The 16,935-nt window shown below is 50.9% G+C and overlaps 1 protein-coding gene across 1 annotated transcript in view; it reads right to left on the reverse strand.

The window, feature by feature from the left end:
* Positions 1-16,935, reverse strand: part of LOC138517048 (uncharacterized) — a 341,761-nt gene that overhangs the window by 198,654 nt on the left and 126,172 nt on the right. The window contains exon 10 of the mRNA XM_069632564.1: positions 2,150-2,167. Within this exon, the coding sequence (XP_069488665.1) occupies positions 2,150-2,167 (18 nt within the window). The remainder of the gene's footprint in view (positions 1-2,149; positions 2,168-16,935) is intronic.

Below are 16,935 nucleotides of genomic sequence, written 5' to 3' on the forward strand. Positions count from 1 at the left end.
CATATAGACATTATTGATGTTGGGAGGATAGCTCAGGGGCAACGTGCTCACCTTGGAAGCAAGACAATGCGGAGCAACTCAGGTTCGATCACTGGGTCCACGCTTGGAAACCTCTGGGTATTAAGCGCGTTATAAATAACAAATCACAATTACAATCTTGGAGGAGTGGAAGGAGGCCCACGGGCGTCCAAACGGTACCACCATTAATGGGGAGGAAAAGGTAGGAGAGAGAGCCTAGACCACTTGTATAGGTATCAGTGATAGGATGCCCCTCTTGAACTTCTTCCTTCCAGACTTAGTGAGAGGGATAGGAAAGGAGATTGAGTAACAGAGAAGATAGGAGAAACGGAGAGCACCATGGTGGTGCAAGGAGGAATGTAGGAGAGAGGGAGGGAGTGAGAGAAAGAATGGAGGGATGCACGGCCCAGTGCAGGATATGCAGGGGGGGGGGGGTCACAGAGAAGGGAGCACAGGAGGAGCAGACAGGTGACACACATCAGTAAAAACGGAACCCCCAGCTAGGGGGGAGCCTAACAGGAAACATTTTGTGTGCATGAGGGAAACAGTTCACAGCACGCCAGTAACCACGGGTGCAAGGGGCCCTCTCCCCAGAGGGGATATTTTGTGTGCATGAGGGAAACAGTTCACAGCACGCCAGTAACCACGGGTGCAAGGGGCCCTCTCCCCAGAGGCGATATTTTGTGTGCATGAGGGAAACAGTTCACAGCACGCCAGTAACCACGGGTGCAAGGGGCCCTCTCCCCAGAGGCGATATTTTGTGTGCATGAGGGAAACAGTTCGGTGCAAGGGGGAGATATTTTGTGTGCATGAGGGAAACAGTTCACAGCACGCCAGTAACCACGGGTGCAAGGGGCCCTCTCCCCAGAGGGGATATTTTGTGTGCATTAGGGAAACAGTTCACAGCACGCCAGTAACCACGGGTGCAAGGGGCCCTCTCCCCAGAGGGGATATTTTGTGTGCATGAGGGAAACAGTTAACAGCACGCCAGTAACCACGGGTTCAAGGGGCCCTCTCCCCAGAGGGGATATTTTGTGTGCATGAGGGAAACAGTTCACAGCACGCCAGTAACCACAGGTGCAAGGGTCCCTCTCCCCAGTGGGGATATTTTGTGTGCAGGAGGAGGACTGCCTTTCTACACATTTCTGGCCAGTGGAAATTAACCCATAATGTACATTTTGTGGGCATGGAGGGAAGAGTGTCCAGCTACACTTTGCTGGCTTTTGGGAATCAATACAGAGTGCCCATTATGTGGTCTGCTGGAGGAATGGGAAAAGGGGCGGCATGCATCCCTCTACAGACCTAAGCCTTGATATGATAAGATATGGCATTTATAACGCGCCTGTGCACAAGTGTTTCTAGCCTTAATGAAACATTGTCTTTGTAGGTAGCGCAGTAGTGTACCCTGTCATGGTGTACCCTGTCATAGTGTTCCCTGTCATAGTGTACCCTGTCATGGTGTACCCTGTCATAGTGTCATAGTGTGCTACTGGGTAGTAGACACCAGCCACAAGAGGGCATTTTATAAAGAGGTAATCAGGGCACCTTAATTAAGCATATTGGGTCTCATGACAAGATCAGCGGTGGATAAAGACTGTGGTAATTCAACGACAACAGAGTTACCACTGCATTACAGCCACATTACTGCACTGCCAAACTATGGGTTTGGAGCCAAGATGGAGGAAAAACCTCCAGCAGAATTCCTCTGCCTTACCGCCAAAAACAAGCTAAATCGGCGGAATTAGCGCCGGGGGTATGGACTCGAATACGTGGGGCTAACACCGGCTACCACTATTTGTAATCGAGCAGTAATTCCGCTGGTTACCAAGTGGTGGTAATGGTAAATCCATTTGGTGGTATTTCAGCGGATTTATAATTGAAATACCAGCTAACTTGTAACGAAGCCCTTTGTCTCGTCTGTTGAGTATATGTAGACAGGCCAGAGTGCAGCGAGGGCTTTTCACAAAGGGAAGGAATAGTTCTACAGCTGGTATTTCCCACAAAAGAGGGATACAATGCACGCGCTTCTGGGTGTTGTGGGTGTGGTCACCTTGACCTTCACTGCTACACATTCAAAACATTTCACCATTCCTGGTATCTGTGCCGTGCAGTCAGACAGTCAGACTCTTACCAGCCTCGGATTCACCTCCTGTGGAAACAGAAGAAAGCTCAGGTCAGATGCCACCTTCTCAAAACCTCAGCATAGCTAGAGGTCAAAGGCCACATTCTCAAAACATTAGCATAGCTAGAGGTCAGATGCCACATTCTCAAAACATCTGCATGTCAGAAGCCACATTCTCAAACCTCAGCATAGCTAGAGGTCAAAGGCCATATTCTCAAAACATTAGCATAGCTAGAGGTCAGATGCCACATTCTCAAAACATCTGCATGTCAGAAGCCACATTCTCAAACCTCAGCATAGCTAGAGGTCAAAGGCCATATTCTCAAACATCAGCATATCTAGAGGTCAGAGGCCTCATTCTCAAACATCAGCATAGCTAGAGGTCAGAGGCCACATTCTCAAACATTAGCATAGCTAGAGGTCAGAGGCCACATTCTCAAACATCAGCATAGCTAGAGGTCAGAGGCCACATTCTCAAACATTAGCATAGCTAGAGGTCAGAGGCCACATTCTCAAACATTAGCATAGCTAGAGGTCAGAGGAAATGGCATCAGTGATATAAAAAAAGTACAGTCACTGTAATTTAGTAAACTATTGAATAGTTTCTAAAGTAGACAATAGATAGGTTCTGTTAGCAGACACATATAAACCAGAGCGCTGCATTGACATGCCGTGACATGCCATGACATGCAATGATATGCCATGATATGCCAGGTGTAGACCCAATAGATCCACACAAGGCAGAATCCTGCAGAGCCACATGACTGTGCACTGCCATCCTATGCCAGTCAAAGGCTAACTTGCCCAGCACATAAATATCACATGCAAGGTGCCCGGGTACTGACATATATGTCAGGTACGGCTGCACTTGCTTCATAAGCCCATGTCACCATCAGAGGCTGGACCTCAATGTCAGGGCATTTGAGTGGCATCAGCTTGCAGAGTCCATCAGCCAGTGATGCCTCCATGAGCGTGGCATGCCTCCCAGGCATCCGATCCTCCTAGAAAGGATGCACGTTGCTCAATAGTCCTGCCACGCCCTTAGGAACTTTCTAAAATGGGACTCGAGGGACCCTCACATCTTTTTGAGGGATTCCACCTAGCTTGCAAATGTACTGTGGGTATTTTAATGAGGCCAAATACCAGATCGAAAGTCACATCTCAGGTTTATTCTTCAGATTTCTTCAGCCAATCTAATGCCTCAGAGTTCCTAGAGAAAGCTTCAGGTGCTGTAAAGGGCCAGCTCGATTCCTGCTAATTTGTGGGCTTTGTTTGGCTGAGAGGGAAGGAGTTACTCAGGACATGCTGAGAGGGAAGGAGTTACTCTACTCAGGACATGCTGAGAGGAAAGGAGTTACTCAGGACATGCTGAGAGGAAAGGAGTTACTCAGGACATGCTGAGAGGGAAGGAGTTACTCTGGGCATGCTGAGAGGGAAAGGGTTACTCAGGACATGCCGAGAGGGAAGGAGTTACTCAGGACATGCTGAGAGGGAAGGAGTTACTCAGGACATGCCGGGAGGGAAGGAGTTACTCAGGACATGCTGGGAGGGAAGGAGTTACTCAGGACATGCTGAGAGAGAAGGGGTTATTCTGGACATGCTGAGAGGGAAGAAGTTACTCAGGACATGCTGAGAGGGTAGGAGTTACTCAGGACATGCTGAGAGGGAAGGAGTTACTCAGGACATGATGAGAGGGAAGGGGTTACTCAGGACATGCTGAGAGGGAAGAAGTTACTCAGGACATGCTGAGAGGGAAGGAGTTACTCAGGACATGCTGAGAGGGAAGGAGTTACTCAGGACATGCTGAAAGAGAAGGGGTTACTCAGGACATGCTGAGAGGGAAGGGGTTACTCAGGACATGCTGAGAGAGAAGGGGTTACTCAGGACATGCTGAGAGGGAAGGGGTTACTCAGGACATGCTGAGAGGGAAGGAGTTACTCAGGACATGCTGGGAGGGAAGGAGTTACTCAGGACATGCTGGGAGGGAAGGAGTTACTCAGGACATGCTGAGAGAGAAGGGGTTATTCTGGACATGCTGAGAGGGAAGAAGTTACTCAGGACATGCTGAGAGGGAAGGAGTTACTCAGGACATGCTGAGAGGGAAGGACATGCCGAGAGGGAAGGAGTTCCTCAGGACATGCAGAGAGGGAAGGAGTTACTCAGGACATGCCGAGAGGGAAGGAGTTACTCAGGACATGCTGAGAGGGAAGGAGTTACTCAGGACATGCTAAGAGGGAAGGAGTTACTCAGGACATGCTGAGAGGGAAGGGGTTACTCAGCACATGCTGAGAGGGAAGGAGTTACTCAGTACATGCTGAGAGGGAAGAAGTTACTCAGGACATGCTGAGAGGGAAGGAGTAACTCAAGACATGCTGAGAGGGAAGAAGTTACTCAGGACATGCTGAGAGGGAAGAAGTTACTCAGGACATGCTGAGAGGGAAGGAGTTACTCAGGACATGCTGAGAGGGAAGGAGTTACTCAAGACATGCTGAGAGGGAAGGAGTTACTCAGGACATGCTGAGAGGGAAGGGGTTACTCAGGACATGCTGAGAGGGAAGGAGTTACTCAGGACATGCTGAGAGGGAAGAAGTTACTCAGGACATGCTGAGAGGGAAGGAGTTACTCAGGACATGCTGAGAGGGAAGAAGTTACTCAGGACATGCTGAGAGGGAAGGGGTTACTCAGGACATGCTGGGAGGGAAGGACATGCCAAGAGGGAAGGAGTTCCTCAGGACATGCCGAGAGGGAAGGAGTTACTCAGGACATGCTGAGAGGGAAGGAGTTACTCAGGACATGCTGAGAGGGAAGGGGTTACTCAGGACATGCTGAGAGGGAAGGAGTTACTCAGGACATGCTGAGAGGGAAGGAGTTACTCAGGACATGCTGAGAGGGAAGGAGTTACTCAGGACATGCTGGGATGGAAGGACATGCCGAGAGGGAAGGAGTTACTCAGGACATGCTGAGAGGGAAGGGGTTACTCAGGACATGCTGAGGGGGGAGGAGTTACTTAGGACATGCTGAGAGGGAAGAAGTTACTCAGGACATGCTGAGAGGGAAGGAGTTACTCAGGACATGCTGAGAGGGAAGGAGTTAGTCAGGACATGCTGAGAGGGAAGGGGTTACTCAGGACATGCTGAGAGGGAAGGAGTTACTCAGGACATGCTGAGAGGGAAGAAGTTACTCAGGACATGCTGAGAGGGAAGGAGTTACTCAGGACATGCTGAGAGGGAAGGAGTTCCTCAGTACATCTGGACATGCTGAGAGGGAAGGAGTTACTCAGGACATGCCGAGAGGGAAGGAGTTACTCAGTACATCTGGACATGCTGAGAGGGAAGGAGTTACTCAGGACAAGCTGAGAGGGAAGGGGTTACTCAGGACATGCTGAGAGGGAAGGGGTTACTCAGGACATGCCGAGAGGGAAGGGGTTACTCAGGACATGCTGGGAGGGAAGGACATGCCGAGAGGGAAGGAGTTCCTCAGGACATGCCGAGAGGGAAGGAGTTACTCAGTACATGCTGAGAGGGAAGGAGTTACTCAGGACATGCTGAGAGGGAAGGAGTTATTCAAGACATGCTGGGAGGGAAGGAGTTACTCAGGACATGCTGAGAGGGAAGGAGTTACTCAGGACATGCTGAGAGGGACGGATGAGAGGGAAGGAGTTACTCAGGACATGCTGAGAGGGAAGGAGTTACTCAGGACATGCTGAGAAGGAAGGAGTTACTCAGGACATGCTTACATTTGGATGATGCACAGAGCATTTTCAAAGGTTTTGACAGCTTTGTTTCTTGTGTACTTTGCATAGGTTGGTGCTGGTGGGTGAGTTGTTGTTGTCTGTTTTGTGCCTTCACCTTTCTCTGTCTACCAGAATCTGTTTGTCCTTTCTAAGTGTGTTACTGCATGTCTCTTGTTTTCATTTTGCATTCTAGTTGTGTGTGTGTGGTAGTTGGGTGCACTCTAGTGTTGTCTTACTTTTTTGGTGAGTTCCTTTAGGTGTGTTCTTGGTTTTCTGGGAGTTCCTTGTTACTCGCACAACCTGCCTGCAGGGAATCTCGGCATCTCTTCCCTAATCTGAAGCACAGCTCTTTCTCATGGGACATGTGTTGATTGCAGTCAGTTAAATGCAAATAATGCCGGGTTTCTTCTCCGACCCCAACAACCGCTGGTAGATTCTCCAGACTTCTATGTGTGTGTTGAACAAAAGCAAATGTCACCTGCATGTGCAAGCAGCCGTCACTCTCAGGGATTCCCTCCCCATAGACTATCACTTTCAAGGATTCCCTTTTCCTAATCGCTCACAGATTCCCTCTCCTTAAACTCTTACAGATTCCCTCTCTCTAGACTCTCACTCTCATGGATTCCATCTCCCTAGGTTCCCACTCTCAGCGATTGTCTCTCCCTATGCTCTCACCACTCCCAGGGATTCCCTCTTCCTAAACTCTCACAGATTCCCTCTCGCTAGACTCCCACTCTCATGGATTCCCTCTCCCTAAACTCTCACAGATTCCCTTTCACTACACTGCCTCTCATAGATTCCCTCTCCCTAAACTCTCACAGATTTCCTCTCGCTAGACTGCCACTCTCAATGATTCCCTCTTCCTAAACTCTCACAGATTCTCTCTCGCTAGACTCCCACTCTCATGGATTCCCTCTTCCTAAACTCTCACAGATTCCCTCTCGCTAGACTCCCACTCTCATGGATTACCTCTCCCTAAACTCTCACAGATTCCCTCTCGCTATACTCCCACTCTCAGGTATTTCCTCTCCTTGGACACTCTCTCATGGATTCCCTCTCCAGAAGTCCCACTTTCAGCTCTTCCTTCTCAAAGGAATTCTCCCTTTTCTTGCTTTCCCGCAGAGGCTCAATGTTTTCTGAGCACTGGTTCTCTCTAGGCTTGACTATTGCAATAGCCTCCTCCTGAATCTGCCATCTTCCACTCTGTGACCCCTCCAACTTATCCAGAATAGGGCAGCAAGACTTATCCTTGGACCTAAGCCCAGGGACAGCATCTCTCCTTCCCTAAAAAGTCTTCACTGACTCTCGGTTGGTGCACGGATTAAAATCAAATCCCTCTGCATCATCCACAAGTCTGTCTGGGCCCGGGGACCAAACTATCTCCAACTTTATCTAAATACTCCCCCTCTAGACCACTACACTCCTCTGGCACCAACTCTTTGTGTTTGTGTGTAAAGCGTTTTGCTAAACAGAGGGCAGGTGGATGTTCTCTTTCCTCAGTGTGCTCCCTCCTATGGGACAGCCTCCCCCGCCCTCTGCACCTTGAGCAAGATCTTCTTCAATTCCGAAAACTCCTTAACACTTTCCTCGATTTCCTCCTCCTTCCCTTCCTCTCTCCCCTGCTAATCCCATAGTTGTTTCGATCGATTTGTGTCCTGGGCCCTTATGCAACCTCAGGTCCCTGACCTCCTGCACCCAATCAGCCCAGCTCCTGTCTATCTGCGCTTGTACTTACACCCGCCGCCCTCGTGGCTCGCACTTACACATCTGACGGCTCCAGGCCGTGTAGTGCTCAACATTCCTAGCACTTCATCTGTGGCTCACCCATGAGCTCAGACGCCACAGCACTGACCCCCTGCCTTGTTCCTTGCTGCACTTGAATGTTCTGAATACTCTCAAGACATAGTAGGTTTGTCCTGTTTTCCTCTTCCTGCCACAGCTCTTATATATTGTGTTTTCAATGTATTGTAATGTATTCCCACTCCCGCTCTCTAACTTGCCCAGTGGGCGCTTTGAAACAGTATTTCCTTATTGTATAAGCGCCTAACAAGCAAACAAGAAATAAAATATGCTACCACTCCCACAGATTTCCTCTCCCTAAACTCTCACAGATTCCCTCTCACTAGGCAGCTCTCACTCTCAGTGATTACCTCTCCCTAGGCTCCCACTCTCAGTGATTCCCTCTCCCTAGGCTCCCACTCTCAGTGATTCCCTCTCCCTAGGCTCCCACTCCCACAGATTTCCTCTCCCTAAACTCTCACAGATTCCCTCTCACTAGGCATCTCTCACTCTCAGTGATTCCCTCTCCCTAGGCTCCCACTCTCAGTGATTCCCTCTCCCTAGGCTCCCACTCCCACAGATTTCCTCTCCCTAAACTCTCACAGATTCCCTCACACTAGGCATCTCTCACTCTCAGTGATTCCCTCTCCCTAGGCTCCCACTCTCAGTGATTCCCTCTCCCTAGGCTCCCACTCCCACAGATTTCCTCTCCCTAAACTCTCACAGATTCCCTCTCACTAGGCATCTCTCACTCTCAGTGATTCCCTCTCCCTAGGCTCCCACTCTCAGTGATTCCCTCTCCCTAGGCTCCCACTCCCACAGATTTCCTCTCCCTAAACTCTCACAGATTCCCTCTCACTAGGCATCTCTCACTCTCAGTGATTCCCTCTCCCTAGGCTCCCACTCTCAGTGATTCCCTCTCCCTAGGCTCCCACTCTCAGTGATTCCCTCTCCCTAGGCTCCCACTCTCAGTGATTCCCTCTCCCTAGGCTCCCACTCTCAGTGATTCCCTCTCCCTAGGCTCCCACTCTCAGTGATTCCCTCTCCCTAGGCTCCCACTCTCAGTGATTCCCTCTCCCTAGACTCTCACTCCCAGTGATTCGCTCGCCCTAGGCTCCCACTCTCAGTGATTCCCTCTCCCTAGGCTCCCACTCTCAGTGATTCCCTCTCCCTAGGCTCCCACTCTCAGTGATTCCCTCTCCCTAGGCTCCCACTCTCAGTGATTCCCTCTCCCTAGGCTCCCACTCTCAGTGATTCGCTCTCCCTAGGCTCCCACTCTCAGTGATTCCCTCTCACTAGACTCTCACTCTCAGTGATTCCCTCTCCCTAGGCTCCCACTCTCAGTGATTCCCTCTCCCTAGGCTCCCACTCTCAGTGATTCCCTCTCCCTAGGCTCCCACTCTCAGTGATTCCCTCTCCCTAGACTCTCACTCTCAGTGATTCCCTCTCCCTAGGCTCCCACTCTCAGTGATTCCCTCTCCCTAGGCTCCCACTCTCAGTGATTCGCTCTCCCTAGGCTCCCACTCTCAGTGATTCCCTCTCCCTAGGCTCCCACTCTCAGTGATTCCCTCTCCCTAGGCTCCCACTCTCAGTGATTCCCTCTCCCTACACTCTCACTCCCAGTGATTCGCTCGCCCTAGGCTCCCACTCTCAGTGATTCCCTCTCCCTAGGCTCCCACTCTCAGTGATTCCCTCTCCCTAGGCTCCCACTCTCAGTGATTCCCTCTCCCTAGGCTCCCACTCTCAGTGATTCCCTCTCCCTAGACTCCCACTCTCAGTGATTCCCTCTCCCTAGGCTCCCACTCTGTGATTCCCTCTCCCTAGACTCTCACTCTCAGTGATTCCCTCTCCTTAGACTCTCACTCTCAGTGATTCCCTCTCCCTAGACTCTCACTCTCAGTGATTCCCTCTCCCTAGGCTCCCACTCTCAGTGATTCCCTCTCCCTAGGCTCCCACTCTCAGTGATTCGCTCTCCCTAGACTCTCACTCTCAGTGATTCCCTCTCCCTAGACTCTCACTCTCAGTGATTCCCTCTCCCTAGGCTCCCACTCTCAGTGATTCCCTCTCCCTAGGCTCCCACTCTCAGTGATTCCCTCTCCCTAGGCTCCCACTCTCAGTGATTCCCTCTCCCTAGGCTCCCACTCTCAGTGATTCCCTCTCCCTAGGCTCCCACTCTCAGTGATTCCCTCTCCCTAGGCTCCCACTCTCAGTGATTCCCTCTCCCTAGGCTCCCACTCTCAGTGATTCCCTCTCCCTAGACTCTCACTCTCAGTGATTCCCTCTCCCTAGGCTCCCACTCTCAGTGATTCCCTCTCCCTAGGCTCCCACTCTCAGTGATTCCCTCTCCCTAGGCTCCCACTCTCAGTGATTCCCTCTCCCTAGGCTCCCACTCTCAGTGATTCCCTCTCCCTAGGCTCCCACTCTCAGTGATTCCCTCTCCCTAGGCTCCCACTCTCAGTGATTCCCTCTCCCTAGGCTCCCACTCTCAGTGATTCCCTCTCCCTAGGCTCCCACTCTCAGTGATTCCCTCTCCCTAGGCTCCCACTCTCAGTGATTCCCTCTCCCTAGGCTCCCACTCTCAGTGATTCCCTCTCCCTAGGCTCCCACTCTCAGTGATTCCCTCTCCCTAGGCTCCCACTCTCAGTGATTCCCTCCCCCTAGGCTCCCACTCTCAGTGATTTGCTCGCCCTAGGCTCGCACTCTCAGTGATTCCCTTTCCCTAGGATCCCACTCTCAGTGATTCCCTCTCCCTAGACTCTCACTCTCAGTGATTCCCTCTCCCTAGGCTCCCACTCTCAGTGATTCCCTCTCCCTAGGCTCCCACTCTCAGTGATTCCCTCTCCCTAGGCTCCCACTCTCAGTGATTCCCTCTCCCTAGGCTCCCACTCTCAGTGATTCCCTCTCCCTAGGCTCCCACTCTCAGTGATTCCCTCTCCCTAGGCTCCCACTCTCAGTGATTCCCTCTCCCTAGGCTCCCACTCTCAGTGATTCCCTCTCCCTAGGCTCCCACTCTCAGTGATTCCCTCTCCCTAGGCTCCCACTCTCAGTGATTCCCTCTCCCTAGGCTCCCACTCTCAGTGATTCCCTCTCCCTAGGCTCCCACTCTCAGTGATTCCCTCTCCCTAGGCTCCCACTCTCAGTGATTCCCTCTCCCTAGGCTCCCACTCTCAGTGATTCCCTCTCCCTAGGCTCCCACTCTCAGTGATTCCCTCTCCCTAGGCTCCCACTCTCAGTGATTCCCTCTCCCTAGGCTCCCACTCTCAGTGATTCCCTCTCCCTAGACTCTCACTCTCAGTGATTCCCTCTCCCTAGGCTCCCACTCTCAGTGATTCCCTCTCCCTAGGCTCCCACTCTCAGTGATTCCCTTTCCCTAGGATCCCACTCTCAGTGATTCCCTCTCCCTAGACTCTCACTCCCAGTGATTCCCTCTCCCTAGGCTCCCACTCTCAGTGATTCGCTCTCCCTAGGCTCCCACTCTCAGTGATTCCCTCTCCCTAGGCTCTCACTCTCAGTGATTCCCTCTCCCTAGGCTCCCACTCTCAGTGATTCGCTCGCCCTAGGCTCCCACTCTCAGTGATTCCCTTTCCCTAGGATCCCACTCTCAGTGATTCCCTCTCCCTAGACTCTCACTCCCAGTGATTTGCTCGCCCTAGGCTCCCACTCTCAGTGATTCCCTTTCCCTAGGATCCCACTCTCAGTGATTCCCTCTCCCTAGGCTCCCAGTGATTCCCTCTCCCTAGGCTCCCACTCTCAGTGATTCGCTCTCCCTAGACTCCCACTCTCAGTGATTCCCTCTCCCTAGGCTCACCACATTGTGATGTTCACCCACTTTAAATCACTGAAGGAGTAACACTGCATAATCAAAACTCACCCTAAAAGTAACTCTCTAGTCACTCTCCCCCTCTCCTTATAATTCTTCCAATAAACCACACAAGCTCTACTTCACCTTATTATCACTTCCCAACAATCCGCTGCGTCTCGGGATGCTGCCTGAGCCTAAAGATAATCTCCAACCACGTGTCTCCCTCTATGGCCCATTTGGTCAAAGTTCATTAACAGTTTGTGTGATTTCAGTCTGGTTGAAATCTCTAAAAGTCTGGTGATTTGATGTTCTACCAAAAAGGTCATCCAGTGCTGTGATGGAAAACCCCCTCGGCCTGGGGTGGAAAACCCCCTCGGCCTGGGGTGGGAAAGCCTACAAAAAGAGTGTACACACAGGCCATGGCAGGGTAAGCAATGGAAACCAGTGCCAGAGTCCCTACGCAGTTGCCAAAGCCATGTTACTCACACCAACCTCAGTGCACCCATCGAGGACACCAAGGACACACCAACCTCAGTGCACCCATCGAGGACACCAAGGACACACCAACCTCAGTGCACCCATCGAGGACACCAAGGACACACCAACCTCAGTGCACCCATCGAGGACACCAAGGGTGCTCTGCCAAATCACCAGGGTCATGAAGCAACTCCCAACCAAGGAGGATGGTCTTATCTTAGTGGAAGCCAAGACAGAGCCCCCTAAAGGGAACTTGGGCACTTTACAAACACAATTTAATCTGTGGTGGCCCCACGTGGAAAAGGGTGGGGCTTAAGGCTCTTCAATAAGATACTGCTGCATGTAGCACCTCCCGGATGTGCAAGATAGGACCAGATTGACCAAGGACAGCAGACAAACCAGAGTTTACGGAGGGGGCTAAAAAACATACCAGGAAGGAGGAAATTATGGGTTGTTTGGGTGAGTTCGGAGGAGGAAGAGGCGAATGTTGCAGACCAGCGAGAGAGCAGCGAGAGTGGATTGTGGAAGCGATTTTTGGAGCAGGTGAGACATTTTTTAATGAGTGAGATTCTGTATTGTGAGTGTCCGTGAACAAATGTGGCAAGTTTGGTTAGGAGAGGGAGTGGAATACCAAAATGTGCAGTGCTTGTTTGAATAAAAGGAGGGTGGTTAGTTAGGTTGTGGGTAATGTAGCAGTAGCATGGAGGAGAGGGCAGTAGTGTGGGTGAGGATGTGGCAGCAGCATGGAGGAGAGGGCAGTAGTGTGGGTGAGGATGTAGCAGCAGCATGGAGGAGAGGGTAGTAGTGTGGGTGAGGATGTAGCAGCAGCATGGAGGAGAGGGCAGTAGTGTGGGTGAGGATGTAGCAGCAGCATGGAGGAGAGGGCAGTAGTGTGGGTGAGGATGTAGCAGCAGCATGGAGGAGAGGGCAGTAGTGTGGATGAGGAATTAATAGTGGGGAGGAGATTATGGAAGTGTTCTGTAGAGACAGGAGTAACATCAAAGGGTAACTTGGGGAGTGGGAATGGCCGAGATAGGGAGGACTGGTGCTTCTTAGATGAGAGAAAATGGTACAGACCGAGTGCCCTAAAAATAGAATGGCAACCCTTGCTCCGTCCCTGAGTCTTGGAGTATTTCTTGAGTCCTTTGTGACACCTGTGTTAGGGAGATTTATAATTTGTATGCGTCATCCCCTTTCCTAGTGAAACCCCCAGCACGTTTTACTGGACCTCTGGACCATTTTCATTCTATCCTGAATGAGAGGAGCCTTCTCCCCCCTCACTCATTCTTATTTGCTCTGAGTTTTGGAACTCGGTTCCCTGTGTTTTACTTTTACTATGGAGTCTACTTTCCTCCATATCTCTTTCAAGGCATCTGTGTTTACATTTTCCAGCACACTCCTCCTTATGGGCAGTGTTGCTGGGGACCTTTGGGGTTCTCCTTTGAAATTCTTTCCTTATCCTTACTAACTACAGCTCTTAAGGGTAGAGGGATACTTTGTATCCTTCCTAAAACATTATACTCTGAGAGGTTACTGCAGCACACCACACCTTAGCGGAGTGCCAAGGGGATACCTAGTATCCCCCTTATCTCTGCTCCTGTGCCTTTTTAGTCACATAGACAACCCTATAGTTATGGCTGGCGGCACTGGACGTGCTCTACCAACTATTGTGATGTTTCTTTTTTACTGCAGACAGTATTCACAGTCCCGGTTGTGCACAGGAGGGTCGCCTATGTGCTAACATGGTGGCTCCTTTCTTTTTTTGCCATTTCTTTCATGGTCGTTCTTTGTTGCCCTTCTTCTCCCATTCTGGGAGGCGGAGGTCTGTGTGTGTGTTTTTCCTTTGGCAGGAACCATAGGGTGTCCACGCCTAGGCCCCAGTATGCCTAGGCAGGCAGGAAGCGCGGGAGGTGTTTTTCACTCCCCTGCCCTTTATCTGCCTGAGTTTCTGAATGGAAACATTGCCCACTGGGGGTCCGGCTATCCTGATTGGACAGTCACCTGCCCCTTTCTGCAAAATGCTGAGAGAGATTGCAGAGGAGTGAGTGCTGAAACTGAATAAAAGGTGAGGTTCTGAGGTGAAAGGCAAGTCGACCTCTGGAAGCTGAAGTAACTGAAGAAGGCGTCCAGATGCACCTGCAGACCCTTTGCATCACAGTGAGGCGACCACTGCTGTACTGACCCTGTTTTCTTATCGACAGAGGAGCTCCGAAGAGAACTAACCAGCCCTGAGACAAACTACAATCTGAGCCGTCACATTCCTGTACTTTCTTTGTAAATATGGATGTATAAATGTATCTGTAACTAAGTATGTTGTCTTGTAACAGAACCTTGATGCCTCAGGGTGGTGGCGCACTTTATACATTCTAATAATAAATACATTTCCTGAGGTGCTGTGCCTTTCCAGAGCTGCAGACCGCGAATAGCAGGAGATCACAGACCACTTGCAGTGTATTGTCTTAGAAAGGCCACATCCGTCCAAGTCTTTGCTGAGCTCCAGATGAACTCCAGAGACAGAATCTGAGTCATCCAAGCCCCTCACCAGAGGGCAGGACTCCAGAATCGCAGAAGATTGACCGGGCGAAGATCGTCCTTTGTTGGTGCAGCAGAAAAGGTGCCAAAGCTGCAGATCGACCTGAGAAGCTAAAGAAATCCATGCCGGCGGCACATCCATTTTCCTGCCTTTCATCACCAGACCAAGGAATCCAGGGACCGGGTCCATCACTGCTACACAGAGAAGAAACCAGCCATGAACATTTCTTCCAATCTAAAGTACTGGGGGGTGAAAAGGTCTTGCTTACCTTAAAACAAGAAGTTGCTCCATAGTGTTGGAGTGCACAAAGGGGTGTCCGGGGTGTCCGCTCTTACCTCTGACCCAAGCTGATGGCTTGTGTCCCTTTTTTGAGTCCTTTAACAGGGTCTGCATTGTTGTGTTATTTCTTATCTAGAGACTAAAAGAATCCACAGGAGATTTTGTTGTTCTGCTGCTTCGTAAGACTTTGATCCCTCTCCAAACGTTTGCATAGAGTTAGGGATCGGACTTTAAAAGCTTTAGTTTGCGGAGAAAACACCTCTATAACCTTAAGCTCTACTACTGTTTCACTAACCAATATTTATCCTTCCTAAAAGACTTTATCTTGTGCGGTTTTGCTAACTAAATACAATTACCGTATATCTTTGTCTGTGCGTGAGTGTGTAGGCGTACCGATAAAACTGTCATTAGTGTCCAACTACAATTATACCACAAGCAACTACCAACTAAGCAGTGGCCTTTAAAAAGTAATTATAAGTATTCCTATGTATGTTGGTTAAGTGACCTGAGTATTTTAAAACATTCCTTGTGTAAATATAATGCATGTATAGTTTAATATAAATGTATTGGTGTAAGTGATTATTTGAACTACTGTACTTACTGGATTCAGTGTCCTTACCTACAGCTCACATCTTTCTCTTATGATAAGCCTGACTGCTCTGCCACTCTACCAAGGATCCAGCAGTAGTACAGACTGATACTAAGCGGTGGGGACCTGTATACCAGCTCACATCTTCATATTATGATAAGCCTGACTGCTCTGCCACTCTACCAAGGATCCAGCAGTAGTACAGACTGATACTAAGACTTGGGGACCTGTATACCAGCTCACATCTTCCTCTTGTGATAAGCCTGACTGCTCTGCCACTCCACCAAGGATCCAGCAGGAGTACAGACTGATACTAAGACTTGGGGCCTGTATACCAGCTCACATCTTCCTCTTGTGATAAGCCTGACTGCTCTGCCACTCTACCAAGGATCCAGCAGTAGTACAGACTGATACTAAGACTTGGGGCCTGTATACCAGCTCACATCTTCCTCTTGTGATAAGCCTGACTGCTCTGCCACTCTACCAAGGATCCAGCAGTAGTACAGACTGATACTAAGACTTGGGGCCTGTATACCAGCTCACATCTTCCTCTTGTGATAAGCCTGACTGCTCTGCCACTCTACCAAGGATCCAGCAGTAGTACAGGCTGATACTAAGACTTGGGGCCTGTATACCAGCCCACATCTTCCTCTTGTGATGAGCCTGACTGCTCTGCCACTCTACCAAGGATCCATCAGTAGTACAGGCTGATACTAAGACTTGGGGACCTGTATGCCATTGGGATCGTTTTATGAAGTCTTTTTATGAAGTCTTACCACAAGTGGACTTTAGGAAACCTCCCCTAACAAACTGTCAGAGAAGGATGCATCCTGGTCCTGGCAAAAGGGTTCCCAGAGGCAGCAGAGGACATTGGGATGAAGACTTGGCGAGAGTGTGTGTTATTTGCTGCTCAGCCTCTGACATAGGCAGGGTGTACCTTCTTAGAGGTAGCACCTCGCCCACACCTTGCTCCTCAGCAAACTCTGCGCATTCTCCCGGGCATCCCCTCTACTCTCCAGCTTATCCATATGCACGGCCCGCTTCCCCGCTGGATCTATTGCCCCCTTGGTACGCTGCAACCATGCAGAGAGCTCCCACTTACTCGCTCAATCTATTCCCCTACTCAAACCTCACGCTCTCAATCCCTCAACAACTGCTACACCCCAGGCCCCCCATGCAGCCTCCAGGCCCCCATGCAGCCTCTAGCCCCTGTGCAGCCTCTAGCCCCCATGCAGCCTCCAGGCCCCCGTGCAGCCTCCAGGCCCCCTGTGCAGCCTCCAGAAAACCTGTGCAGTCTCCAGGCCCCTGTGAAGCCTCCTGGCATCCCGTGCAGCTTCCAGGCCCCCGTGCAGCCTCTAGCCCCCTGTGAAGCCTCCAGTCCCCCATGCAGCCTCCAGGCCCCCTGTGCAGCCTCCAGGCCCCCTGTACAGCCTCCAGGCCCCCATTCAGCCTTCAGACTCCCTGTGCAGTCTCCAGACCCCCTGTGCAGCCTCCAACCCCTGTGCAGCCTCCAGGCACCCCGTGCAGCCCTCCAGGCCCCCCATGCAGCCTCTAGCCCCCCTGTGCAGCCTCCAGGCCCCATGCAGCCTCCAGTCCCCCTGTG

The sequence above is a fragment of the Ambystoma mexicanum genome, chromosome 6q (assembly GCF_040938575.1).
Source record: "Ambystoma mexicanum isolate Mex_15411 chromosome 6q, UKY_AmexF1_1, whole genome shotgun sequence".
NCBI lineage: Eukaryota > Metazoa > Chordata > Amphibia > Caudata > Ambystomatidae > Ambystoma > Ambystoma mexicanum.